At 42.3% G+C, this 26,710-nt stretch overlaps 4 protein-coding genes across 6 annotated transcripts; 2 read left to right on the top strand and 2 right to left on the bottom strand.

Moving 5' to 3' along the window:
* Positions 1–299: 299 nt before the first annotated feature.
* nubp2 (nucleotide binding protein 2 (MinD homolog, E. coli)) lies at positions 300–3,685 on the bottom strand. The gene is made up of 7 exons (XM_085762385.1): positions 3,616–3,685; positions 2,983–3,098; positions 2,605–2,803; positions 2,292–2,446; positions 1,946–2,056; positions 1,207–1,276; positions 300–607 (listed from the first exon to the last, which is right to left on the bottom strand). The coding sequence occupies exons 1-7, from the start codon at positions 3,629–3,631 to the stop codon at positions 468–470; spliced, it is 807 nt and encodes a 268-aa protein (XP_085618511.1). The 5' UTR covers positions 3,632–3,685; the 3' UTR covers positions 300–467.
* Positions 3,250–12,337, top strand: spsb3b (splA/ryanodine receptor domain and SOCS box containing 3b). The gene is made up of 8 exons (XM_085762380.1): positions 3,250–3,295; positions 4,267–4,434; positions 6,428–6,563; positions 7,541–7,721; positions 9,247–9,434; positions 9,615–9,717; positions 9,849–9,974; positions 10,685–12,337. The coding sequence occupies exons 2-8, from the start codon at positions 4,307–4,309 to the stop codon at positions 11,281–11,283; spliced, it is 1,461 nt and encodes a 486-aa protein (XP_085618506.1). The 5' UTR covers positions 3,250–3,295; positions 4,267–4,306; the 3' UTR covers positions 11,284–12,337.
* Positions 12,338–12,467: 130 nt separating this feature from the next.
* On the bottom strand, positions 12,468–19,197 carry eme2 (essential meiotic structure-specific endonuclease subunit 2). Of its 3 annotated transcripts, none has more exons than XM_085762382.1 (8): positions 18,637–19,197; positions 17,995–18,116; positions 17,731–17,826; positions 17,517–17,641; positions 17,337–17,400; positions 17,111–17,226; positions 13,016–13,205; positions 12,468–12,909 (listed from the first exon to the last, which is right to left on the bottom strand). In XM_085762382.1, the coding sequence occupies exons 1-8, from the start codon at positions 19,091–19,093 to the stop codon at positions 12,754–12,756; spliced, it is 1,326 nt and encodes a 441-aa protein (XP_085618508.1). In that variant the 5' UTR covers positions 19,094–19,197; the 3' UTR covers positions 12,468–12,753. The 3 variants fall into 3 exon arrangements, with proteins under 3 accessions (XP_085618508.1, XP_085618510.1, XP_085618509.1); XM_085762384.1 differs by having other exon boundaries at positions 17,337–17,379; XM_085762383.1 differs by having other exon boundaries at positions 17,731–17,823.
* A 704-nt stretch (positions 19,198–19,901) lies between these two features.
* mfsd1l (major facilitator superfamily domain containing 1-like) lies at positions 19,902–25,411 on the top strand. Its single transcript, XM_085762381.1, has 13 exons — positions 19,902–20,114; positions 20,708–20,808; positions 20,938–21,047; positions 21,136–21,191; positions 21,281–21,424; positions 21,537–21,695; positions 21,781–21,896; positions 22,013–22,113; positions 22,275–22,386; positions 22,492–22,629; positions 22,849–22,988; positions 24,745–24,856; positions 24,969–25,411. Exons 1-13 carry the CDS (start codon positions 20,093–20,095, stop codon positions 25,107–25,109), a joined length of 1,452 nt encoding a protein of 483 aa, XP_085618507.1. The 5' UTR covers positions 19,902–20,092; the 3' UTR covers positions 25,110–25,411.
* The last annotated feature ends 1,299 nt before the right edge of the window (positions 25,412–26,710 follow it).

Raw genomic sequence — 26,710 nt, 5'->3', positions numbered from 1 at the left:
TCTTCAGTTCTGCATATATCACCATCACACATTCAAGTACACTAACTTAAAAATAAAAAGGTTTATTACATAACTATGTCGCTAAAATTTCTGTTAAACATCTAAATTGCTGATGCAGTTTTCGTCTCTTCCTGTTTCCCTCTGTGGTGACGTCTGAGGCTTCATCAGTGCGGTTTATGCTTCAAGAACTGCAGCTGCAGCATTGAGATAGCCGCACAGGGCTGGAGAACAGTGCTGAACAGATACTGTACACAAGAGGCAGACAATGTTTTTTTGTTTTTTTTTAATAAAGCACATAAGATGAGTAAAATGTTTTATATATATTGAACTATACAGAACAAAACATAAGAAGCATTACATATTCAAACTTGCAGCTAGTTCAGCATTACATTGTACTTTTCACAGAGCCTGTGTGTGCTGAAACCTGAACATAACAGGCATTATGAACAGATTGAAGTCATGATGGCTCAGGCTGTTTGGAAACCCTCTAGCAAAGTCTGTGTAATATTGTTGATAGCACTGAAGGTGGCGCTGTCTGGAAATGCCTGTGCGAAGTCTTTACCCTCCTCTATACAGCTGCTGAGCAGAGGATCCAAGGGCACGGCGCCTGAAACAGAGAGATGTAAAGTTGATGACTGCTCACTTGAACCATTTAACAGCTCTGCAGTTGTTTCACAGTATCAATCCTGATACAATGATAGGCTACACAGTGCTCTCAAGTCACATCCTGGTCTCTGATAATCAATAGTTAAAATCTAGTGAGTGCTCAGAGACACTGGCTTATCAAATACTGTAAATCCCTGCCTCAACGACAACTGTGACACATTGTGGTTTCCTGTGCAGCACCATCAGATACAGCTGCCCTCTGACTGCCACGGGGTAAAAGCTGAATTAGCTGCATCATTACTCAAGAGATTGATCTGCACATAAAGACCGACAGCCATTCAGGGGGAAACTGTTAAACGATCCATTCATTTGACCAAGAATTATTGATGAATTATGTATCACTATCCGCTGATGTATTTCAAAGCTGCTGCTGCTGCATTGGGGAAAATCCCAGATCGACCATTTTGGCAGCATGGCAGTGATGCAAGATGCCTCCTGAATCATGAATGGTGGCTGAGGAGTAAAGTGCAGTCGCAGTGAGTTGTGACACCTTGTGGCTGCAAACTAACATTACATGTAATTCAGTCTCATTGATCTCACCTAGGAACACCGATCCAGTCAGTTTGGCCAATTCTTCACCACCACCCTTTGAGAATATATTGCTGCACTCCTGAAAAAATATCAAAGTGAATAATCAATCAATTAATCAATCAAACTTTATTTCTATAGCACTTATCATGCATTAAATTGCAACACAAGGTACTTTCCATAATAAAAACACCCTATACCCACTAACCCCAACACCCACATACTGTACAGCATGAAGGTATGGAATATTTAAAAGCAGGGACTGAACAATCTTCACAGTTAAAACTTATGGGGAAACACTGGCATCTTTTTAAATGAGGTGTAATAGAGAATAAATAGAGCTGGGACAAATGAAGGTAAAACCATAAATACAAGAAAGTGTAGGCAGAAAACGGAATAAGATAAATAAAAGGAGTAGGAGAAATAAATACATACATAACTAAATCAAATAAAAACATGCTAAAGCAGAATGATAATGACAAGATCAGTAAACTAATAAGACACTAAATAAGTAATAATAAAACAGTGAGTAAGTAAAATAATAAAACTGTAAAACTAATGTTAATAATAATAATTAAAGTCAGTTGTGAGTGAATAATGTCAGAACTTTGTCAAAAATGTGTTTATTTTAGTCAATATATGGCAAAGTAGTTCATCTAAACAAACATGTTGATCAGCTCTATATCCATTCACACCTGAATAGAATTACTCTAAGTACAATTTCAAAACAGTAATATGAAGGTTTACTCACAGAGCAGTGTGGACAAGCGAAGCCGCTCATGTTCTCTACGATACCCAGGATGCGTACGCCAGTCTTTTTACAGAAGGTGATCTCTCTCCTCACGTCCCCTGTAGACACGGCCTGTGGCAAACACATGAGAGCAACTTCACCTCATGTCACCCATGACTTTTGACTATAGAGGGAGTGTGCAGAAGCAGCAAATGATTTTTGTTGCTTTCTTGTATCAGTATTTACACATGGTGACAAATGTAAACCTTACCATGTCACCTATATGCTTCATTTCAGTCTCCTTGCTCATACTACGTGTAGTTGGGTCCATATGTCTATGGTTGGGTCTATGAGTCTAGTAGTTTACCTGTGGTGTGGTGACAAGAACGGCTCCATCCACTCTGTGTTTTTTCAGGTTCTCTACTACAGCCAAATGCTCATCAGATGTTCCTGGCGGCGTGTCCACCAGCAGCACATCCAGCTCCCCCCACGCTACATCTGACACAAACTGGCTGATCATCGCTGCGGGACAGGACATTCAGAGATGGATCAGACATTGAGCAAGAGGGGATGTGAGAGGGAGTTTCAAGCATCAGTGTAAATAAACTGGTACGCAGACCCTTCAAATAAATAGTGCCACAGAGACCAGCTATGGGATTTCCAACTAGAGAATAGCACACCTGTTTTTTTAGGCCCCCTCCACACCACTGCTTCATCCGGGTCCTCCAGTAGGAACCCGATGGACATGAGGGCGAGGGTCTTCTGGGCATCTGTGTAGACCGGCACCCAGCCTGAGTCACACTGATGCACATCAGGCCTGCCCACACTCAGCATGCGCGGGATACTGGGACCACACAGATCAACGTCCAGGATACCAACCTGATGAACACGGGTTTGTTACAGTGAACACAATACAGGTGATGTGTAAATGAAGAAACAAGAGTGATAATACTGACACTGACTGCAAATGGTTAGTGGATTACAATATATGGACAAATGTACATGAATTATATATATATTGACTATATAACAACATAGTAGCTGTTATTTGAGCTCACCTTCTTCCCAGCATGCCTGAAAGCCAGTGCTAACTCTGTGGTGATTGTGCTCTTGCCGACACCCCCCTTCCCAGACAGGACCAACACAACGTGCCGGACCTGGGACAGGCTTCCCTCTATGAAAAGGAGGGAAAATGAGATTCAGTACCACATGAGCGAAGCAGCCTCATATAAGAGTTATTTCTACTCGGTGTGTGACAGACAAAGAGGACAATCTGCACCGTCATCGTCAGGTCAAACAAGGGTCAGAGAGAAATGGCGCAGTTAGGGACCGGGGCTCTGTTTCGTCAGCCGAGTTCACAAGTTCAACACAGTAAAGTGGGTTAAAGTTTCTTGTGGATAACAGACGACACGTCTCTGTAACAATCTCTTCCTACAAGTAGCAATTTAAGAATGTTAAGAATAATTTAGAAAACCTCTCTAGCGGCTAATGACGTTTAAGCATTCAACAATATTAATAGGCTGCTACATAACAGTTCAGCAGACGTCTAATTAGCGTCTGATAACTACTTAAACAAGCTATTACAGAACACGCCAGATGCCACCTCTAGTCTGAACATAAACATGTAACTGGACGGACTGAAACCTCATTACAATCTTTAAAATCTGTGGTAAACGATAAACTTCACCTACCATTATTCTGTTCCATATTTTGGACTTGCTACGACAGGGAGACACAGCACGGGGACCACTTCCGTCTATCGTCACGTTCCTTCTATCCAATCACACAGGACATATCGCAGCTAAGTCCCGCCCCCTTTATGACGCCACCAATGGGCTATCGGGGCACGCCGTGGTGCATTCAAAGACCACATGTCCATGATTTTAATAATGGAAATGCATTAGTCCAAATTCTCTGATTAGTCTATGTTTTTGGACATTAAAACGGCAATTACAACCGAATCTGCCAATTGCTGCCTCCAAATATTTATTTTTTACGTTATTTATATCGACACATCTAATATTATTCTGTTGACCTAATATGTACGCAAATATAGCCTAAATTTTTTCAGTATCTTATTCGATAAACGTATTTTAATAGCGAAACAATAACAACTTAACTGTTTGAATTATATACAGTATGTTAACCTGGTCAAATGCCAAGTTCTGTATAGCCTGTTATATAAGATTTTAAGAAGTTATACAGTGGGTATTTCCCTCTCTGTGTTATAGCTCACACCACATCATGTGCGCAAAGGCCATAGGCTACCTATTCCACAGATTGTTACCCCATTTAGGTAAAGGTAACTTAAGTAAATTAACATAAACCACTCCTCCACACAGGTCCCATCCAATAAGCACAAGACGAGGGCGTGGAGAAGTAATGTTTACGTCTAGGTCGCTGAGAAGTGGGACAGAGTGCAAACTGCACCTGTCACAGGATCGTGTCCAGAGTCACATCAGCTTTCAAATGAGCCACTGCAAGACAGTTTACAGGAAGACTTCTGTAAGGTAAGAGCATGCTGCCTCTGATATTTAAATATCCCTGCTGCACTGTAGCTGAGGTGATTTAAAGATTTTAAGTTAAAGAAAAACCAACAGACTGTGGGCAGTGGAGCATTTGATTGGCATAGAGTTATTTAGGCACTCACTAATATTATCTAGGATGCTTTACAATCAGAAATGTAGATAGTTTCATTACACTGACTTTATGAATAGATTATTAGATTTAGTTATGTGAGAATAGAAAACAGGCAGGACAGAGACACAGCTTAAATTTGACAACAGAAACATTCACAGTATTTTAGTGTGATACTGCTGCGCGTGTGTGTGTGCTGCAGACTGCATTCATATCATAGCCACCAAAACATTGGCTGACAAAGATACTATCATTTGTTCTGACTAGGTTATCCAAATGAGGCATTTACAGTATGTAGGGTAAGGCCCAATTAAAGTGAGACTAGCTCCAGACTAACTAATCTAAATTATTGGTATTTATCTCCTGCACCTGCTTACCAAGCATCTACCAGCTGCTGTGTTCAGTGCTGGCATTAACTGTGACATGCTATCAGGTTGAGCTGCAGCATGTTGAGGAAATACAGACTCTTCTTCTATAGATGTGTCAGTTATAGGATAGATAATAAACAATAAAGCTCTACCAATCGTTATGACAAAGTAATAGTAGTTGATCCAGAATATGTTCTCTTTTAGGTGTACAAGTGAGTCTTGAACCTCTTAGAAAAACAAAACAGTGCAATTGAAGCAATTGATTGTAATGATTACTGTCTGTGAAGGTGGTAAATAGTTCAACACAACATATCTTTTCTTTTTTACAGTGAGTATATTTGTCAGTAGTGCTTTGGCCCTGTTTTCTGGGTCATAGAACCAGAACAGTGTGTGTGTGTGTGTGTGTGTGTGTGTGTGTGTGTATTACAAAGATATCTATGAATTGTACTTGTTTTACTATATACTGTGTCAATAGAGAGGCAGATTTCACATAATGTTTTTGTCAGTGGACTTGCCCCAAATGCCCCAGCGTCACTGACAGCTTAGTTGTTGGTTGTCTGTGTTTGTTGTTTTGTGTCATGATGGAACCAGCTTACAAAACTTTGACAAAACACAAGAAGGTGTTTTAATTATTCCTCCTCGTCCTGCGCCACTAAACTGTCAGATATTTCTGTCATATTTTGTATTAGGGAAGGAAAAAAGATCAGTATAAATGTATGCTTGGTAGCCAGTGTAGTCAGTAGGTCAGCTACCTTATCTGTCACTGTATGTGTGCTGATGAAGCTAGGTAACGTGCTGCCACTGTGGCAGAGCAGAGGGCTGGGTTTAAAGGTTAGACAAGCGCATGGAAACACTTCCTCTTGCCAACTGTGGCATATGGGACAGATAGAAATAGGCAAGCTGCAGCAGATCAGTCTTTAGGAGACTAGACATTTTTCCTTTACAGTGACATTTTGCAGTTTCAGCAGATCAGGGAAGTAAACAAATCACTGAACGTTTCCTATTCACACTCATACTGATGTATTTTAACTGTCAAACAGGTTACAGCTTTAAACAGCTTGTGAGATTTGAGTAACATGATGAGAATCTGTAAATTTCTTATAGCACCCTAGAATTTATCAGTTAAACCTCATCTTTGTAAATGAATTATTGCAAACAGTTCAAAAATATCTATTCTCATCACTGGTGTGTTGGATATTTTTTTATTTCATTGAGACCCAATTTAGTTTCAGTTGATTTGGTGTGATGTGAATTCCCAGAATGCCCTATTCAATATGAAATAGAAGGCTATTTTTTTGAATAGCCTGCAAGGTATGGAAAATGTGTCATTTTATATACCTGGGAATGTGTCACAAATGAATCTGACCTCGAGATACAAATCAAAGAATAGATAAGCAGTGAACCAGCAGTTTCTGGAGCTGACCCTGCTTAAAAAAGAACACGACCTGCTGTACAGGCAACAGCTGGTCATAAGGTGTTGGGTCTGCTGTCCACACAGAGCTGCCATGCTGAGAAGAGGCAGGAACGGGCGGGTTCGTCATGTGGCCTGGAGCGAAATACGGCAGGAGACAGATGACATGGCGGTGATCCAGACACAGGACAGAGAGGAGTGGGAAGACCAGACGACAACACAGGTGAGGCTCTGGGGTTTGTAGGCCACAGGACAGGAGATGGAAACAGGTCAAACAAAGTGGTTATTTGGAAGGAGATGGTGTTCAGATGTAATGCATTTGTGGTATAAATGGAAAATAATTCACTTGCATGCATCACTTGTTTGATGTCAGGCAATATTAAAGAGCTATATCCAGTGTCTCTGTAGAAATTGGGAGAAAATCAAGGAGGAGCCATAATAAGCATGTATGACTTATCATCAGGGCCGTTGTAAAGGGGAGAAAGGTGATGATAACTCTAGGGGCCCAGCGCCCAGTAGGGCCCACAAAAACCCCAGTAGTCTAATCTTTGTATGACTGAATTATTCTGCTTAGACCCTGACTGATACTCATAGTAATGCTGCATTAGCATCAAAACAAAGTAGGCTAAATAAGAAATGATAATACATACGTAGTCTATGAAAAAAAGTGGAAAAGTGAGGGGGCAGGGGCCCACTTTAGTATACTTTCAGGGGGCCCAGAATTCCTAGCAACGGCCCTGCTTATCATATTTCTACCTGGGTACCAGTAGTTTTCCACTGTGTGGCCGTGTGTAGGTCATGGTCAGGTCTCCAGAAGGAGCCCCAGTATTTTTGGAAGGGGTCTAATTTTACTGAGTGTCACACATGATCTCTCTCACCAATAGGAACCAAGAACAGCTTTTGGTGTAAAGGTTTTGAAACATAAGATTTGGGTGACCCCTCTCGTTTAGCTCTTTGAACTGGAGCACGCAACACTCTAAGGTAGTCCAGGCTCAGCAACCTATTTGTCTTTCTGTGTCTCGCCACCATACGGTTTATTGATTACAAAAAGGCATCACAGCAGCCGGCGCAATCGACAAAACGTCAGATACTGTATAATCCTGGATCTAATTCCTTTCCTCGCTGCCAAGCCAAGATATCTGGACCATGGCTACGTCTATGGACTTACAAGATGCCGTTTGTACTGTGTGTGCCAACCAGATCTGCGATTTGGAGTCTGACGTGGATTACCTGGCGAGTTCCCAGGCTGTCTCTGAGGTGGTGGCCTTGCCCTGCACGGTGCCGGTGATAGGGGAGTCTTTCTGTCAGTGTGACCGACAGGAGGAGCTCAGCCCAGGAGTCACTCTTATCAGCGACTGCCTCTGTGGGGAAGAGGATCAAGGTGAGCAAAAGCTAATGAATACAGCATTACACCATTTGATGATAGCAGAGTAAGTGTGGTGTTGAGGTTGCACAGGATAAAATAACAATATAAGGCCTTGATAATAATGTGAAAGTACATTATCCATAATATATGTAGCTTTAGGAAGCATATCTACATGCTGATCAATCAGTTTGAATAAAGCAGATCACAGAAGAAGATTTATTCAGCAATAAGCAATCGATGACCAAGTCTCTTAGTTTTATAGTTAAGGCTAAAATAATGCCATCAATTTCAAAATCTTTTATAGAATAGAATAGAATAGAATAAACTTTATTGTCCCACAGGGGGAATTTGTTGTGGACTCGAGTGCATGGTAAAGGCTGCCTTAGACAATAAATATACCTAAAATACATATGACAGTTTGAGATGTACATGTACACACACACTCATGACACACCCAGTAAAAGATTAAAAAGAAAAACAAACAAACAGAACATCAGTTATTGCACACTTCCCAGAGAGAATAAAACAAGGATTATTGCACACCTCCCAGGCCTCAGCGTACACCACCTACAGAGCTGTTTAAAAGTTTGATGGATGTGGGTACAAAAGAGAATTTAAAACGATTCAGTCTGCATTTAGGGAATCTATACCTTCTACCAGAAGGCAAGAGCTCATAGTTTTCTAGAAGGATGTGGGACGGGTCTGACAAAACCCTTCGCGCCTGCCTGACTACAGACTGCTCATAGATGGACTCAAGGAAGGACCATGTGCTGCAACTTTAGAGTTTAGACTATACTGAGAGACTGCCGTACCACGCTGTTATCCCGTACCTAATAACGCTCTCTATTACTGCCTGATAAAATAAAAACATAATATTCTGACTGACCCCGAACACCCTCAGTCTGCGTAAAAAATACAGCTTTTGCTGTAAACGACAACAGACCAAATCAACATGTTGATTGTCTTATGGCACAGTTCCACTAACCTTAACCCTAACCCTGAACCTAGTCAAGTCAGGTGACGATATCCTAGTAACAGGTACAAACAGGATGAAAGTGTCTATCGCCCCACGTGCAATTTAAATGCTGATGTCAGCAGGCTAACATGCTCACAAGGATATTAATGTTTACCATGCAGGTTTAGCATGCTAACATTTAGCACCAAACAAAGTACAGGCAATGCACCCAGGGCTGTTATTTGTTCTGTAGTAATTCCAGAGATCACCACAGATGCTACAATTCATCTTGAGCGAGACATGTACAAATATTGTACAAATGTTATTGCAATCCATTAAAATAGTTGTTGAGACACATCAACAATACTTTTTCACGTCACTGTACAGTACATCCTCTGGGGACCACGATGATCTTTGACAAATTTCCCATTAGTTCAGTAGTTGTTGAGATGTTTCAGTCAGGACCAAGGAGCTGGACCAATCAACTAATCAACAAAGACTGACTAATGATATCATTGATGTAGTTTATTATGAATTACAAAGTATAAATCGTTGTCACATTGCACATGTCTGTTGTGTTTCCAGGTTTTGACTGGGTATGGGACGAGCACTTCAAGTCCTCCGGAGCCTTCCTCAGCTGCGACAGCAGGAAGGTGAGCTTCCACTCCGACTACAGCTGTGGCACAGCTGCCATACGCGGCACCAAGGAGCTGGCAGAGGGCCAACACTTCTGGGAAGTCAAGATGACCTCTCCTGTCTATGGAACCGATATGGTGAGTAACAGTCTCTTGACTCCTACTCCAGTGAACTGAAACACTTGTGAACGTGCCTCTCAACCACTTGTTTAAAATGAGTGTAACTGTAAGTGTCATTATAATCTATAACTTACTGATGAGCCAGAACCACAGTAGCTCTCTCCTGAGGTTTTGTTCTCTCCTGTTTGATTGGTTCAGATGGTGGGCGTCGGGACTTCAGAGGTCAACCTGGAGAAGTTCAAATACAGCTTTGGCAGCCTGCTTGGTCATGATGAAGACAGCTGGGGGCTCTCCTACACAGGTTAGAACATGACTACAGGGATTACAATAGACCTTGAGTTATCAGAGGAGTCTGTGAAACTGGATGGATAATTTTAACCAAAACGATCAGACATTCAATAAAATGTATTTGTGTGTGTGTGTGTGTTTAAGGTCTTCTCCAGCACAAAGGTGACAAAGTGAAGTTTTCCTCTCGATTTGGGCAAGGCTCCATCATAGGAGTGCACCTGGACACCTGGCATGGCACCCTGACCTTCTACAAGAACCGCCACTGCATAGGTGTGTATTTCCCAAGGGGGGAGGTGTGGGTTCTACAAGTGAAGACCACTTCTGCGTTCAAAAAGCTGCAGTTCTCTGGCCTCTGGGGGCTGTGACCGGAAGTGAACGACTCTCCATTGACCTCCATGTTAAGATAGCCGACTTTACAGCTTAAAAAAGCATTTACAGCCTGGTACATTTTATGTTTTTGGTCTCTTCCGATAGTTTCCACCTCCGTGAACACTAGGTGCGTTTACATGGGTCCAAAAATCCTATTTACAATCAGATTGAGGAAAACACTGCATGTAAACGCACCTGCTGTTGTAGGCTTCAAATTTGTACATAAATGGGGGGGTGGTGTAGTGTATTATCCACCTCATCAATATACCACAGTGGTTACGTTGAGTGACAGGTTCGCAGACAGTTACCGGACGTTAATTGGTTGCTTCGAGTTCAGTGGGCGGGTTCTCGGCCGGCAAACCGCCGCACCTCTCCAAATATGGAAAGTAGACTCCCACTAAAATCCAAGATGGCGCAGTTAAAATCCCCGTAGTAGGAGACAAAACAGACTCCCCCAAACCAATGGGTGACGTCACGGGTGCTATGTCCATTCTTTTTACAGTCTATGGTATTTCCCTCTCATTGAAGCGGTTTCATTGAGTTTCATAAACAGACAACAGCACTGTAATATTACAGTGTTTTCATCCTCGTCTCCTCTTCTTCTACAACAGGTGTCGCTGCCACGAGGCTGCAGAACAAGAAGTTCTACCCCATGGTGTGCTCCACGGCAGCCAAGAGCAGCATGAAGGTGATCCGTTCCTGCTACACACCCACCTCCCTGCAGTACCTCTGCTGCACCCGGCTCCGTCAGATGTTGCCCTCCTGCCCAGACGTGCTTAACACTCTGGAGTTGCCCCCGGGCCTGCGCACCCTCCTGCACGCACAGCTGGGCTGGGTCTTCACCCTCAGCAGCAGCCCCGAACCCTCAGAGCAGCACAGCGACCTGCCCGAGGGCTTCTACGAGGACAGCAGCCTCCCCTCCAGCCCCAGCCCCAGCCCCAGCCCCAGCCCCAGCCCCAGCCCCAGCCCCAGCCCCAGCCCCAGCCCCAGCCCCATCATGAGCCCGGTCTCCAGCCTGAGTGCCTGCGCCTCTCCGAGCCCCTGCAGCAGTCCGTTTCCCGACCCAGTCTCGCACCAGTGCCCCTGTCAGACATCGCCTCAAACTCAACCCTGCACTTGCCGCTGCCCCCCAACTCCTCCCAGCAGCGACTACGAAAGCTGCTGCTCTGAGCCCGAGGAGTACCAGTGCAAAAGATGCCGCTGGACATGACACACTAGTCAAAATGTTAGTTCTTAGTATTTGGCACACAGCTATTCTACTATTGCCATCAGCATCTCCTGTTGGAAATCATGGAGAAAAAGAGCAATCTCATCTTTTAGCCATTATGGAGTGGATATATAAGTGGATTGTTGTTTCTACTTTTTTTTTTTTTTAATCTAGCAATGTCATTCAGACATCTTTGTCAGTGAATGGGGAGCAGGGAGTGAGTCTGGGGATGTCACGATTATAGATTTTCTTTGTGCGATTATTGTCAGAGAAATAATCACGGTATTACGATTATCATGATTATTATGCATTAATTAATTTCACAACATATGAATGTGTAAAATCAAATACAGTCAAAATATAATTACATTACAAATTTTTACACTATATATTTTAAGTATCTACTATTCATATATAACCAATTATTAATCCACCAGGGGAAGTGTTTTAAATATTCAAATAATTAATTGTCATCTACTGTATACCAAATGTTTAAGTTTATTTTAATTGTTTGTCTGTTTGTTTACCTTAACTTTTGTGCACATCTGCCTCTGTGTTTCCAACATAATCTTTTTTGGAAAGTGACAGTATTTAAGAATCTTTACAATTAATTAATTGTGGCATTTAAAACCGCGATTAATTGTAAAAACAAGTAATCGTGACATCCCTAAGTGAGTCTGTAGTGTGTGTGACACATTAAATGCAGTTCACACGTTAGAGTGACAAAGAGGTTATTCATTCTCATTATAGCCAATTTCATAAGGCTAATAAGAGCCATATACTGTGTATTGCTGTTATTCTTTTTAATATTATCTATAAGGTAAGCCGGTCACTGTCTTTGGAAGGCCTGATGTTTGCCAAATAAGACTCTGACACATAAAAAAAAGGAAAAGAGAAAAAAAAGACACCCTTGTTATTCGCAGGGATAGACTCAAGGGGACAGGAGTTGCTTTTGATACTTTGGAAATGATTTTTTTTTGTAAATGTGTTTTGTAATCACTGTCTGGTTTGAATACCAACAGTGGTTGTGTTCATGCATATAAGAGTATTTGTTACTAAGCATTTTTCTTTGTACATTTATGCTTTGTTTATGAATTTTCTTACTCAGGTGATTCTATAAAATAAAATAGAAAAACCCTTCATTGCAGCTCATTTTAATATACAAGTTCAAACATATACAAATAATATCATACATACAATGGAGCGCAGCTTACAGAACACAATAGTCAACATTGTGTAGTTACTTCATTTTTTACAAAATATATTCTATAAACATGTTCTAGTCTTTAAGCTGCACAAGCTCAGATGAGTATAAATAGTTATTAACTGGTGGGTGAACATGATATCTGAGGCGTATATTTAGCTTGTAAACATCAACATTTATATGTTAGCAGCCAAGTGGTGACACAGTGTCATTAGAGACGGGATGGATCCTTGCTGACATCACATTCATCTCATTGTCAAGTGGACAAATTAGTCCAGGACCAGCTGGGGGTTCTGGGCCGTGAAGCAGCGGTAAACTCTGGCTGAAATCTCTGGTCCAATACGTCTCTCTTTACCTCCGGTCTTCACTATGAGACCGGTCAGCAGCCCCTTCCTCTTCTCCTCTTCCTCCAAGCCCTGGTACGCCTTAAAAAGTACAACAACAATGGGAATTTCAAGAAAAGATTTTTTTAAAAGTGATTTTTCTGAGTCTATTCTGTGCGTGACCGTGTTGAGGAGAAGTGAGGTCTACCTGCAGCAGCAGCTGAGGAGAGGGATAGGCTGCAGTCACAGTGGAGGCCACAGCAGGACTGACTCTGTTCAGCTGTTGGATCTGTTTGCTCCAGACCTGGATGAGTCCTGAGCCGTCCCTCTCTACCCGCGCCCCGCTCGCCCACGACCCGTCCACACAGAAGGGAAGCTCTGACCGCTCTGTCAGGAGCCTGCACAGACATTCAAGAACAGTATCATGTGGTGTTAAAGTTAGCAAGTATATTTGGTTTGAAGGGATAGTTTAGAATTTTGGCAAATTCGCCTATTGCCATAATCCCTATTAGTCTACTTGCCAGCCCATAGGGCCCCATTGTGAACCCGGAAATGTTGAGTACCCCAAAGTTTTATGTTAGAAATATATAGTATGGGTCCCCAGTATTCAGAAACTGCCGGATGCTAACTTATATATATTGGGCAATTAGCACAATTTACATAATTAGCATAAATTACCATAGTTTCCTATATGGGCAATATTTCCGCAAAATTGACTTGGCTGATCTGGGCAATATTGGAGTGGTTTTAGGGGTTATTGATGATGCTGAATCCATTTCTGACATTTTCAAAATTCAAAATGGCTGTCTAAACCGGTAGTGACCAGATTTAAACCGCCAGTGGGCCGATTTTGATGGATTTCAATCTGGTCCCTTTCCGGAACATGCGCTTCAACTGGGAGCAGCAAAGTCTGGTAGCTCTGAGTTTTTGAGTTTTTACTCAACATTTATCTACTGATGGATGCTTCTCTGGGGAGAAGAGATTCTTCAGAGATGAGCTTCTTTCATTGAAAATGGACAGATCTGGAGGACACCACCATCCTGTCCTCAGATGATCTGAAGAGGTGCTTTTGTGGTGGTTGTTGTGCTGCTGCTGGTGCAAAGTTAAAGGCTTGGAGGTGGAGATGTCCTATCAGTCCTTTCTGAGGTCAGTCATCATTGGAAATATCAACTCTCTGCCCAACAAGAGTGATGAAGAGCTGGAGATATTGGTGAAGACTCAGAAAGTAGACATTTATTTTATTTTTTCGAATCATAACAACACTTGTGTACATCCCACCTAATGGCAACTGCTTAAGTTCCATCTGAAGTTCTCCATGAAGTTGTTGCTAGGATACAGACTAAACATCCTGAGGCACTAGAGCACTGAAGAAGGAGGAGGCAATTCTGGACGGCCTGGATCATCCACTTCATGGCACCTTCACTGACCAGGAAAGCAGCGGTGGTGGACGGCTCCTCTCTCCTTGCTGCAAGATGGAGGAATATAGTAGTGGGGCAGATAAACAAAATGATTTGGCCCCTCCACCAATGATCCTGATCCACCCAGCTGCCTCTTCACCATCAGTCCTGCTCCACCCGGCGGCCCTGCTCCACCCTGCGGTTCCTGCTCCATCCGGCGGTTCCCGGCGGTTCCTGCTCCACCCGGCGGTTCCCGCTCCACCCGGCGGTTCCCGCTCCACCCGGCGGTTCCTGCTCCATCCGGCGGTTCCCGGCGGTTCCTGCTCCACCCGGCGGTTCCTGCTCTATCCGGCGGCCCTGCTCCATCCGGCGACCCTGCTCCATCTTTCTTTCTTTTTTGTGTCATTGTCATGTGAGCTACTACACTAATATGAATTTCCCTCTTCGGGATGAATAAAGTATTCTCTACTCTACTCTACTATATAGGTTCATTACCTTTAATTATCGGTGCATGTTGTTTTGAGATCCACAGGGCAGAGACGCAAGCTGCTCAGTGAATACAATAGAGATTAATGGTACAGGTCCCCTGTCCCTCATCAAACTCATCAAATACACAATCCAACAACTCCAAAACATTCTCATGGACAAGTTGTGACCTGCACATTCACCACGCTATGAAATAATTAGGTATAATTTGAAGCAAATACTCGGAACTACTTGCACTTTGCACAGCAGCCGTGTCTGGAATGTAGTTCCGGCTGCTTTGCCTCGAAAACAACTCTGTTTTGTAATGTTACATTATAGTCCAGTCATTTTAGGCCAAAAAAGGGGTCAACGTTAAACAAATTGCAACAGAAGCAAACTCAACTGATTTTGTATCCTCAGCATGTCCTGAGTGAGGGAAAAAAAGCCCCGAAGAATCCCATTAGGGGAAAGTTTCGAAAAACACCCAAACATATCCCATTTATACGCATATAAAAAAAAAATTTCACGTGAATAGGGTAAAATTTTTAACCTTTAGATATCTCCATGAAAATTACTGAGTTGATTACTTACATTAAGACAAACAAAAAATGTATTACAAGTTTTTTGAAATTCTTTGTTAACATGAGCAAATTTGCATACATTTGCATAAATTTGCATAAATCCCACCGTTTTGACGGCACATGTATATATGAAGTTGCTGTGGTGGTACCGGCATGAAAATTGGAATGAGTTGACTCCATCGGTCAACCGACAAGTTGACCACTTCAAATTTCAAGATGACTGCAATTTTTCACGACAGCCACATCCTTAGTAGAGCAGGTATGACATGAGCAAACAGTGCATAATCTAATTACGTATGACTAATTTGCATACATACAACACCTGATCTAAACATTGAGTAGAGCAGGTGAAAATGTCTTGTTCAATCTTGTTAACATATAATATGTTAACAAGATTGAACAAGACATTTTTTAACTGTAATATGATATTACAGTTAAAAAACTTAAGGAATGGAACCAAAGACTACCCATGAGCATTAATAGAGACGGAGCATGTCATACCTGCTCTACTAAGGATGTGGCTGTCTTGAAAAATTGCAGTCATCTTGAAATTTAAAGTGGTCAACTTGTCGGTTGACCGATGGAGTCAACTCATTCCAATTTTCATGCCGGTACCACCACAGCAACTTCATATATACATGTGCTGTCAAAACGGTGGAATTTATGCAAATGTATGCAAATTTGCTCATGTTAACAAAGAATTTCAAAAAACTTGTAATACATTTTTTGTTTGTCTTAATGTAAGTAATCAACTCAGTAATTTTCATGGAGATATCTAAAGGTTAAAAATTTTACCCTATACACGTGAATTTTTTTTTTTATATGCGTATAAATGGGATATGTTTGGGTGTTTTTCGAAACTTTCCCCTAATGGGATTCTTCGGGGCTTTTTTTCCCTCACTCAGGACATGCTGAGGATACAAAATCAGATGAGTTTGCTTCTGTTGCAATTTGTTTAACCTTTTCTCATAAAATGACTGGACTATTATTATTTCATAGCGTGGTGAATGTGCAGGTCACAACTCCTCCACAAGATTGTTTTGGAGTTGTTGGATATTTGATTAGTTTTGAGGGACAGGGGACCTGAACCGTTCACATCCATCGTGTTCGCTAAGCAGCTTGCATCTCTGCCCTGTGGATCTCAAAACAACATGCACCGATAATTAAAGGGATAGTTCAACATTTTGGCAAATTGGCCCATTGCCATAATCGCTATAGTCATAGCAGTAGGTTTGTTACCTTTAATTGTCGGTGTAAGCTATTTTTAGAACAGTGGAGCGGAGCAGAGCAGCATGCTGCTCAGAGCTACGCTATGGAGGCTAAGGGAGTTTCTTGGTTTCCCTCATCAAACTCATCAAATACACAACCCAACAACTCCAAAACGCTGTCGTGGACAAGTTGTGAGCTGCACAATCACCACGCTATGAGACAATAACGGAACGAAGGTAGATTCGGGGTAAATTCATGCAAAACCGCTGATGCACGTTGCGTTCAGGGACAGTTTTTCAGCAAGCAGACTCTGTATTTACCCTGCATTTACCTCAAAAACGACTCTGTTCCATTATTATCTCATAGCGTGGTGAATGTGCAGCTCACAACTTGTCCACGACAGCGTTTTGGAGTTTTGGGATTTTGTATTTGATGAGTTTGATGAGGGAAACCAAGAAATTCCTTTAGCCTCCATAGCGTAGCTCTGAGCAGCCTGCTGCTCTGCTCCGCCGTTCTAAAAATAGCTTACACCGACAATTAAAGGTAACGAACCTACTGCTATGACTATAGCGATTATGGCAATGGGCCAATTTGCCAAAATGTTGAAATATCCCTTTAACAGGCCAGTGAAGCTTTAGAGCAGGTGCATACTTGAAGGGGCGTTTTGATAAGGCCTTTGTGACGGCACACACGTGGTTGGTGACCTCCTCCCATCCGTCCAGGAAGACCAGTGAGATGTTCTTGCAGAGCTGGAGGTAAACAAGAACCTGGACAGACAAAGAAATGATGTAATGGTCTGTGGACAGTGAACACCATTACACGATGGAAATTCTGACAGTTACGGTGTGAAGATGATGAAGATTCAAAGTAAACAAACCTCCTCAACATCAAGATTCTCCATCCCCAACACAGTTTGCAGACTACAGGCAGTTGTCCTGTGGCTAAAGGACAAACAGGACAGGTCAGACTGATTACATCAAAGCTAAGAGGTGTGTCGTCACTAGAGATGAGCACATTGAGAATAAAGAAGCACATGATGAATTAAGTATACACTGACCTGTAATCAGATTGAGAGTCAGTCACCCAGACAGTGACGACCTTCTTGGCGTGACGGTTGAGAAACTCAAAAAGAGGGCTGAGAAAAGCCCCCGGCCCCGTCTCCTCCCCTTCACTGTCCAGCATCTGCAGCAAGAAAGCACAACAATGCAGTTCACAACACAACAAGTCAGAGTCCACAGAGTTCATTCATTACAACTTGAGAGGCTGCTTACCTTCTTCACAGAGATCACCATGTCCATGAAGTCAGTCAGACCCAGCAGCAGCACCACCTGCTCCTCCTCCACTGAGCCCCTCCCTCCCTCTCCCTGCTAAAGACAAACAAACAGACAATTTTCTAAAAAAATAAATAAATCTAATACTCATATTCACTTTACAGATGTAACATAATGAAAACATTCATACAGTATATGAGCATTGGTCTTAGCCCTGCACCCAACAAAACCTTGAGGGAAGGTGAATTTTAGTGTCAGTGTTACCTGGGGTGAGTCTCTGGTCCAGGTGATGCTGTGAGGAAGCTGCTGACTCTCAATGCTAAACCTCCACTCGTATGCAGCCAGAGTGTCCAGCAAGATGTCTGAGCCATCCTGTTGCAGAAGAGCTGCAGAGAACCACACTGGCTTTTACCATCTAAACATACATGTATATCAACCATTTTATTTCAATTTATTTAGGATAGCCCCTTGAGATGCAGCATCTCGTTTTCGAGGGGGTCCCACATAAAAAAATAACACAAGGACATACTACTACAATGACACACAACAGACACAAAGCACACTGCTCTCGGACTTCAACAGCCCCCCAAACCCCACCCACCTTATCCCAGGCTCACAGGAAGTTGGATTACAAACACATACTGTATATGCACGCATACCTACATATGTAAGTGCTCCCATACGCATAAGCAGATACACATAACAAGACAACATGCAACATCAGAGCAACAGAGTAACAAAGTGCCACTGCATCAGAAACATGAGCAACTTGAGCAACAATTTCACATTGATGACATAAGCGGATCATAAACACTGACAAGCATAATTTGTTTTGACATAGTGACCATATAGTCGATGGTCAGGTTTCCGACGGCACCTGAAGGCAGCACCGGTGAACCTGCTCACCTGGATCAATGCAGACGGTGAGACACTTGAGGCAGTTCTCCGGCCTGAGACTCTTGAGGTTCTCCGCAGCCTCTCTCCTCCTCTGCTGCTCCTGCCTCCTCTCCTCCTTCTCCTGGGCTCTGGCTGCTCTCTGCTTCTCTCTCTCCTCCTTCTTCTCCCTGGTTTTCTCTCTATCCGCCTCTATCTCCTCCTTGCTGCGGCGCTTCCTCGCAGGACTCGGTGTGCCCGAGCCCTCCGGCCGCGGAGGAGGCAAACAACAAGTTTGACTACTGGACTCACTTTTTGTTGGAGACGAGGTTTTACGTTTGAGGTGAGAGCTCAGATCCTCATCCGAGACTTTGCTGACAGCTGCTTCTTCATTGCACTTATCATTGTTTAAATCAGACTTTATCTCGGTGTCAGTTTCCTCCTCAGATTCAGATATGTCCCATGTTTTAGCTCTGCGCAACACAGACATCTTCTAAGTCCAAGACATAGTCCAGCAACGTGAATACACAGTTTATGAAACACATGCCAATCTTTAAATGGGAGCAACCAGCCTTTGTTTATATCTCCAGTCAGTACGGTGTCCGCCGAGGGACAAGTGTCCTAATACGCGCTTCATATATTACCACTTTACTATGAAGGAAACTTTTACGAGATGCTGTATGTAGCTATGCTGCAGGTAATTAAAAATATTCATATTCAGCCATTAATTATACGAGTGTCCATAATTAATCACAAATAATCTCAAATGAATCACACAATTTTATTTGCTATGGGGAAATGATGATGGACATATGTTGTTTTATGGAAATATAGTTTAATACACATTAATCAAGCTGCTGCTGCAGATGAGAATAAAGTGTTCAGCCATGCTGTCCTAAAATATGTAGAAAAGAACACTCTACTGGCATAAAATAAATATAGATTTTCTTATAAAGAGAACTGACAGTACAACAGTCTCCTTTGCACATCATCATAATCATTGCAAAAAAAGAGGGATTACAATTCTGTCCTCCTGACCACTCTTTTCGACCACTTTTTCGACAATAATATAACGTTTTTGATTTGTTTTAAATTAAAACGTAAAAACAACAGTAGTATACTCCAAAAAATGTCGATTGATTAATAGTTGTTCATTCATTTCAAATAGTAGTCTGACTTTCATTTGTATTTTGTACGATTTCATGAATGCAAACATTTTTTAAATATATAAATAAAGTTTCAAGGGGAAAAAAAAGAGGAGCGTCTGTGTGCGTAGATTTCCAAACCGTCGCCTCCCGCTCTTACACAACAACAGATCGATCCATGTGGTTTATAGCTCTGCGGTGAGCGGACTGGACTCAGCCCAGAGGAGCAGAAACACACCACTGCTGCTGCTCTAGTCTGGTTTGTAAACAACAACACAGGATGAGATTTGGAGGTTTTATTTTATAGCAACGTCCTCCTGTTCTTCTTCTTCTTTCTCCTCAATATGACGCAGCCGGCAGAGAAAGGTACGTGTTAATGACATGGTGCTATTTCTCTCATGTTCGCTACTTTAGCTACTGAAGAACCGCTTAGCTAGAAAACCAGACCTCAGTCTCGTGAACCTACGATGTAGCCTAGGCTACTTCCCTGAAAAACTGGGCCACTGAACGACCGACTCAGCATTTTACACTGGTTTCATGTGACTAAATAGGGAAATAACTAGAAACTCGAGGTTAGTAGTAACTTTCTGTCTTAGGAATGTGTAAGTGTGACAAAACACAATGACGGAGTCTGAGATAACTCTGCAGTAAAGTCAACACGAAGGCTTTCATTGAAAAGGAAAAGGAAAAAAGTTAAGGAGGGAAATTAACTAGCTCCCCTCTACTCAAGATGTTTTTTCTTATCATTTTCTTTCTACAGTTTTTAACTTTAAACTGTGCAAAATGACAAGAATAAATGTCAATAATTTTTGTGTCATTGCTATGTTGAATTTCAGGTGTGTGTCAGTCAGTAAATCCTCTTGTCCATCCATGTCCCTTCTTGTCCACCTCTATGTAGAACAGCCAGAAGAACAAGTCACAACACTCTCTTTATTCCCATTCTGTGTTATTCTTAACAGCATATTACCGCTTTGTGGTGCTGTTCTTCAACTGCCTGCTGACATTTGGCTCCTACTTCTGCTTCGACATCCCCAGTGTCCTGCAGGATCAGTTCCAGGGGGTAAGTAGAAGAGTCCAAAGCATCAGCATCAAATGATTTCATCTTATTCACTCCACATTGCACAGCTGTAGTTACACGTCAGGATTCCCAGCTCTGTCAGTCTGTGATTATTTGTGTCTTCTCCGACAGAATCTGACATGTCCCAATGCAACGGTGATCAATGGGACAGTGGACTGTGTGGAGGGACTGGGGATGAGCCCTCAGCAGTACAATCTTCTCTATGCCATTTATGCTTGGACGTAAGGAAACACACATATACTTTGACTCAGCTGTGCATATACTTATCAGAGTATCACCTCAGTTGTCTTTTTGCTCTCCTATCAACAGGAATGCAGTAGTGGTGATTATTGCAGGATTCCTGATTGACAAATTAGGAAACCGCTGTAAGTTTATGTTTACATCTTTTGCAAGTCTGCTTAATCAAGCGAAAGATTAAAAGCGGTTGTCAATTTCTTTGTGGTCCTCTGTGCAGTTGGGGTGTTTCTGTTTTCTTTCCTGTGCGTGCTGGGCTCGTCCCTGTTTGCACTGGGCTCCCACTTCAAAGGAACTCCCTATCTGCTGCCGCTGATGCTCACAGGCCGACTGCTGTTTGGATCGGGCAATGGATCCCTGACCAGTAAGTCCACCACCTTACGAAACACAGACACACAAAACTCTCTCCACTGTCACTGAGGAATCTTCCTGAACCGTGTACTCATCATCATCTCCCATTTTTTGTTTTTTTTTAGTTGTTCAGAACCGCATCACAGCTTTCTGGTTCAAAGGGAAGGAGCTGGCCTTGGCCTTCGGTCTGACCCTCGCTTTCTCACGCCTGGGTTCAGTCCTGAACTTCTTCCTCACGCAGAGGTTTGAAGAAAAATATGGCATGCAGTGGACGCTCTGGGGCGGTATGTGATAATCCCTAAGGTTTATGGCATGACTTAAAAGTATTTTATTGCAATATTATATACAACTGAATGCTTTGTTTTCTAGGTGCCCTGCTATGCGTGCTGGGCTTTGTATCTGCCGTCATAGTCAGTGGCCTGGATAAAGTCGGAATGAAGCAGCTGGGTCTGGATGGAGCGATCCAAGAGCAATCTCGTAAAGTGGTACGAAGAACATCACACCTTTTATCTGACCTTTTCCTGGTTTGTGTAATAGTGTGCACTGCAGTGTGTCAAGTGATCGTATGGACTAATCCATTTGTTTCTGTGTGTGTGTGCAGAGGATTCAGGATGTGAAGCTGCTGTCGCTAAGATACTGGCTCCTGGTCCTCACCATCATGTTCTTCTATAACGGCATCTTCCCGTTCATTGCAGATGCCAGGTAGAGTTATCAGCATGTGCATATACTTGAATTGTGTTTCTGAAAAGCTAGTTCTGTCCACAAAGAGAGAGACTTTGGGTCTGCAAAGAGATATATTGATGCTACTCTGTCTGTTTTAACATAGACACCGACCCATTCGTTGTGTATTTTTTCCTGTCCAGTAAATTCATTCAGGATAAGTACAGTGGCTACAGTCAGAAGGAGGCGGCCTATATTGCCGGGGCCGTTTACGACAGCTCTCTGGTCCTCTCAGCCAGCGTGGGCATTCTCATTGTGAGTATCTGTTTCCTAAAACTGTTTCAAAAGTGTGAAAAAGCCTCTTGTAGGTGTAAAATGAGTAGAGACATGTGAATTCTTGTGTTGTGTGTGTGTTTTTAGGATTATGTCGGTCTGCGGGGCGTCTTCGCTTTGCTCTGTGCCGTCCTCACGCTGCCTGTGTTTGGACTCCTGGCCTTCACCTTCGTCCCTCCTCTGGTCTCCACCATCTGGTTAGGAGTCACCTACTCCTTCGCTGCTGTGAGTTCAGCTCAAACAGACACAGCTAATACTTTAATATTACACTTTTTGTAGATCAGGAATGCTGTATATTTCACTAATTATTACTGTAATGGTTTAAACTAACAATGATAACACGTTGTATCTAGTGCATGTTATAGTTTCTAATCCTTCCATGTCATTTTATTCACCGTTATGTATGTTGGCTTTGACTTTTTATGTTTCTGTTCTGTGTCCCAGGCCAGCATGTGGCCGTCTATTCCCCTCGTGGTGCCTCAAGCCACCCTGGGAACGGCCATGGGTCTGGCCACCTCCATCCAGATGGTCGGGATTGGGGTGTCCAATCTGGTGGTTGGACAGATTTTAGGCACCAAGTCTAGGTAGTTATCCTTCCACTGCACTGATGGTTCATGTTTTATTTACTGTAATATACCCTTATTAGGGCCACGGGCAATCGCACCGGGCACTGGTCCCAACAGCTATGAAATAGCACAATAACAGTAGTAACAGTAGATTTTTTCCTAGTTAGGGCCACGGGCAATCGCACCGGGCACTGGTCTCAACAGCTATTTCATAGCTGTTGAGACCAGTGCCCGGGCAAACTCCAATACAAATATTTTCTGAGAGAAGCAGAACGGCCTGATGTTTTAAAACTGCCAGCGTCGCCAAAATATTTACTGTAGAAACACCAAATCGTACCAAAATTTTCAGTAAGTCCTTAGAGCAACGTTAATCTGTGTTTTGTTCTGATAGGAGTTACCGTTTTGTCATGCTAAGCCTAAATGTGAGACCGGTGCAGAGGCAGAAAATGGCTCTTTTTCTCCACGTTTCTGTCTGTCTCAGCCTGCGGGGGCCCCTATCGCCGTGGTAACCTCTTTGATCCTCAGGCCAGAGCTCGTTAACTTCATAAACAATCCACCTGGCGCTCGTTTAAATGTTTATAAACACAGACACAGCTAAATCAGACTGACACAGGATGCAGCTACTAACTAACTATAGTTGGGTTTCCATCCACCTTTTCTTATGCGCATTTTGTGAAAATGCGCATAAATACTTGAATGGAAACGCCAGAAATTTGAATAAAGGCAGTAAATGCGCATAAAAGTTTATACGCTTGGAGGGGGGGGATTTGTCAGCGTATCGAATAAAGGAAATGCGAGTTTTTGTGATGGAAACAGATTATGCGAATTGAGGCAGAGTTTGTGGGTGAAGCTGCTGGACTTCACCCAGCGACGCCCCGGTCTCCCAGCTCTCGTCTCTGCACTGCAACACAAACGCGCTCCGTAACCCATAATCTTTTGTTTATGACGGTTAAGACTACACAAACACACGCCGTAACATCGTTATGTAACTTATTGATTTTTCACCGGCTTCGTATGTAAACAGATGCACATGGAGGAGAGGAGCATAACCAAAACAGCGGAAAAGCGAGCGGACTGTCACAGTTCCTACTGTCTTTCTGTGTAAATATCTCATGTTACAACATGAAAACCTGCAGTTTATATTCAAGTGCGGCCTATAGGCTATATGTATTTTCTTTTAAAATGTAGCTGGTGCGGATTATACAGGTGCGTCTATAGTCCGGAAAGTACGTAAATTGTCCATGATGTTGAGTGTCAGCTGAGTGTCAACTGTTGGATACAGTCACGCTCTCTTATGACGTAATCTCACGGTGCACTCCTCCTAATCGCAAAACACTAATGAATGGAAACGGGCATAAATTCGCTTTGCTTTTTGCGCATTTTCACAAAATCCGCTTTTAAATTCGATACGACTTGGATGGAAACCCAGCTTATGTGTCAAGTCAGTCACACACACACACACACAGACTCTAGAGCCAGCTTCATGTGATTACAGTTACACACACACACACACACCCACACACACACACACACACACACACACACACACACACACACACAGTTAACCTAATGTGGTTACAGCTCCTCCATATCAGTGCTTATAGAAAGATGATCATGTGTCTGTCTGATCAGCTCTGTCTTGACCTTAAGATCGTGGGTTTGATTCCCATGTTGACAGAGATGGCACAACCCGCAGTAGCTCCCGTGGCCCATTCAAAATTTCCCGAGAGGAAATTTTCTAGTTGATCTATCATGTTTTTCATCTTGTTTGCAGTGAAACAAAGATACCTTTATGGCGTTGGCAGAGGATGATGATCTTCATGTTGGCCAACACCATCAGCTGCATCGTCACCTCAGTGCTGCTCAACATTGTTGACCACAGACAGGTCAGACATCTCGCAGACTTCCTGTACACTTTTTTTAATACACAGTGTATTCTGTGTGTCATTTGTCAGCTGACCATACAGTGTGTTGAGTTAATATTTGTTTTTGCTACAGGGCGGGACCCTGAACAAGACGACTAAGAGGTCAGCGCAGGCTGTGCAGGACTCGGACAGAGAGCCACTCAACCAGGAAGAGGAAGAGCAAGATGACGACGAGGATGACGACCCTGTGCGATCTCGTTCAATCAACTCGTGAACATTTCTTTCTTTCTTTCTTTTCTTTTAATTTTTGTTACCAGTACCAGTTTTCAGACTGGATTGAGTTGACCCCATTGAAACCTCACTGATTCTCCATAGTGTCTCTGGGTACTACAGAGGATGGTTTACAGAACTAACAGGAAAAAAGCCTTTTAAACAGTATTTCTACTCAAACAGTGTCTACATGTCATATTAAATCTGCATTTTAATGTTTTAGGTTATAAAACATGGGTTAGTGAGAAAATTAAAACCTCACCAAAAAAAATCTAGTTATCCCTCAAATCCTTTTGGATTTCCTTTTATTTGATGAATCTTATTATTACCTTTCATCTCACACATTGGATGTTTGATGTTGTCTAAAAATGCATGTCATGAAAGAAATGTCAGTCTTTTTGATTTTTCTTTTTCATAAAATATCTGTTTAATGGAAGAAGGGAATTTGATCTATTTTACATAAAACCTCAAAAAATAAAAAGCTGTTGTCCGTTTTTAATAGTGTGATCTTCAATGTCACAAAAACTAAGCTTGACAATGAAATAACTGCAACAAGGAAAAAAAACATTAAAAAAACGAACATCCTCTTTAATCAATTATAGGACCATTTTCAAAAAAAGAACAAACACAAATTCTACTACTCATATTATAGATATATAGAGCATCATCTTACAATACAATACAATAGTGTAATTTCCCCAGAACATGTAAAGCACATTGTCGTCAGCAGGTGGAGCTCATCACACACTTGTGAAGTCCTTGTGATATAATAGTCAGTAAGTCTCCACGGCTGTACTTCGGCTTTGCAGGAGCTTTTTTCCCAGTAGTCAACAATGTCTTTATTTCCTAGATTAATGGATGTCAACATAAACCCTTCTCAGACTTACTGTGAATACTTGTGACCTGTAGTCATAGTTACAGTTCGTTATAGTACATCCATCATCCTGTCCACAACTACAAGAGTGTACTGTAGCTTTCATTAAAATACCTACAGATAAATATGGCAGCAGGACATGGGTTAGATATGGACATTTTCCACTCATAACTTCAAGCTTTTTCCATTGGGTATTTAAGTTTCACACTGTTGACTTAAAATCAGTCCAAACATATAAACATCACAGCCCTTGCTTTTGCACCATTTGTGCCAGTGTTTATTGCTATTTTGGTCATTTTACTAGCACTGTTTATCTCATTTATGGTGTTAAAATACATCAACCACTTTGCAGAAGCACATACAGGCTTTTTATCTTATCTTAGCTTAACTTTTATCTCTTCCTGAAGATAGAAACTATGTAAACTGATGTAGCCTACTGTATATTTTACTGTGTGAGAAGGCTGAAAGGAGGTCTTCAGCTTAGTTTGTGATTGAAAATGTTTCCAAGTCGAATTTTAAGCTTGTGCTTTTGATCAGTTCATTCCATTTTCCACATAAATTGAACATAGCGGTCCAGTCTTGAATAATACTGCGGTCCTCAAATGCTTCAGTACAACCAGTCTCTAATGATCCAGGCCCAGAGTGCCAACCTCCTGTCCTTGACTGCCTGCCAGGTTAAAAGTGGAGAGTTCGCTGGATCTAAAGCTGAGCATCCAAGAGACTGCCTCCAA

The sequence above is a fragment of the Trachurus japonicus genome, chromosome 19 (assembly GCF_045865225.1).
Source record: "Trachurus japonicus isolate A0001 chromosome 19, Traja_1.0".
Taxonomy (NCBI): domain Eukaryota; kingdom Metazoa; phylum Chordata; class Actinopteri; order Carangiformes; family Carangidae; genus Trachurus; species Trachurus japonicus.
The sequence above is the reverse complement of the archived record's forward strand: the minus strand, read 5'-3'. Positions and strand labels throughout refer to the sequence as shown.

Coding starts and splice junctions, on each gene's coding strand:
- nubp2 (XM_085762385.1), bottom strand. Junction 2,057..2,291: donor TTCTTGTCACCACACCACAG/GTAAACTACTAG, acceptor TGTTTGCCACAG/GCCGTGTCTACAGGGGACGT. Junction 608..1,206: donor GACTGGATCGGTGTTCCTAG/GTGAGATCAATG, acceptor TCTCTGTTTCAG/GCGCCGTGCCCTTGGATCCT.
- spsb3b (XM_085762380.1), top strand. CDS start 4,307: ATGTTTACGTCTAGGTCGCTGAGAAGTGGGACAGAGTGCAAACTGCAC. Junction 9,718..9,848: donor CTGGGGGCTCTCCTACACAG/GTTAGAACATGA, acceptor TGTGTGTTTAAG/GTCTTCTCCAGCACAAAGGT. Junction 9,975..10,684: donor CAAGAACCGCCACTGCATAG/GTGTGTATTTCC, acceptor CTTCTACAACAG/GTGTCGCTGCCACGAGGCTG.
- eme2 (XM_085762382.1), bottom strand. CDS start 19,093: ATGTCTGTGTTGCGCAGAGCTAAAACATGGGACATATCTGAATCTGAG. Junction 17,642..17,730: donor TGGTGATCTCTGTGAAGAAG/GTAAGCAGCCTC, acceptor TTCTTGCTGCAG/ATGCTGGACAGTGAAGGGGA. Junction 12,910..13,015: donor CTCCTCAGCTGCTGCTGCAG/GTAGACCTCACT, acceptor GTACTTTTTAAG/GCGTACCAGGGCTTGGAGGA.
- mfsd1l (XM_085762381.1), top strand. CDS start 20,093: ATGACGCAGCCGGCAGAGAAAG. Junction 20,115..20,707: donor GACGCAGCCGGCAGAGAAAG/GTACGTGTTAAT, acceptor TATTCTTAACAG/CATATTACCGCTTTGTGGTG. Junction 20,809..20,937: donor TGCAGGATCAGTTCCAGGGG/GTAAGTAGAAGA, acceptor CTTCTCCGACAG/AATCTGACATGTCCCAATGC.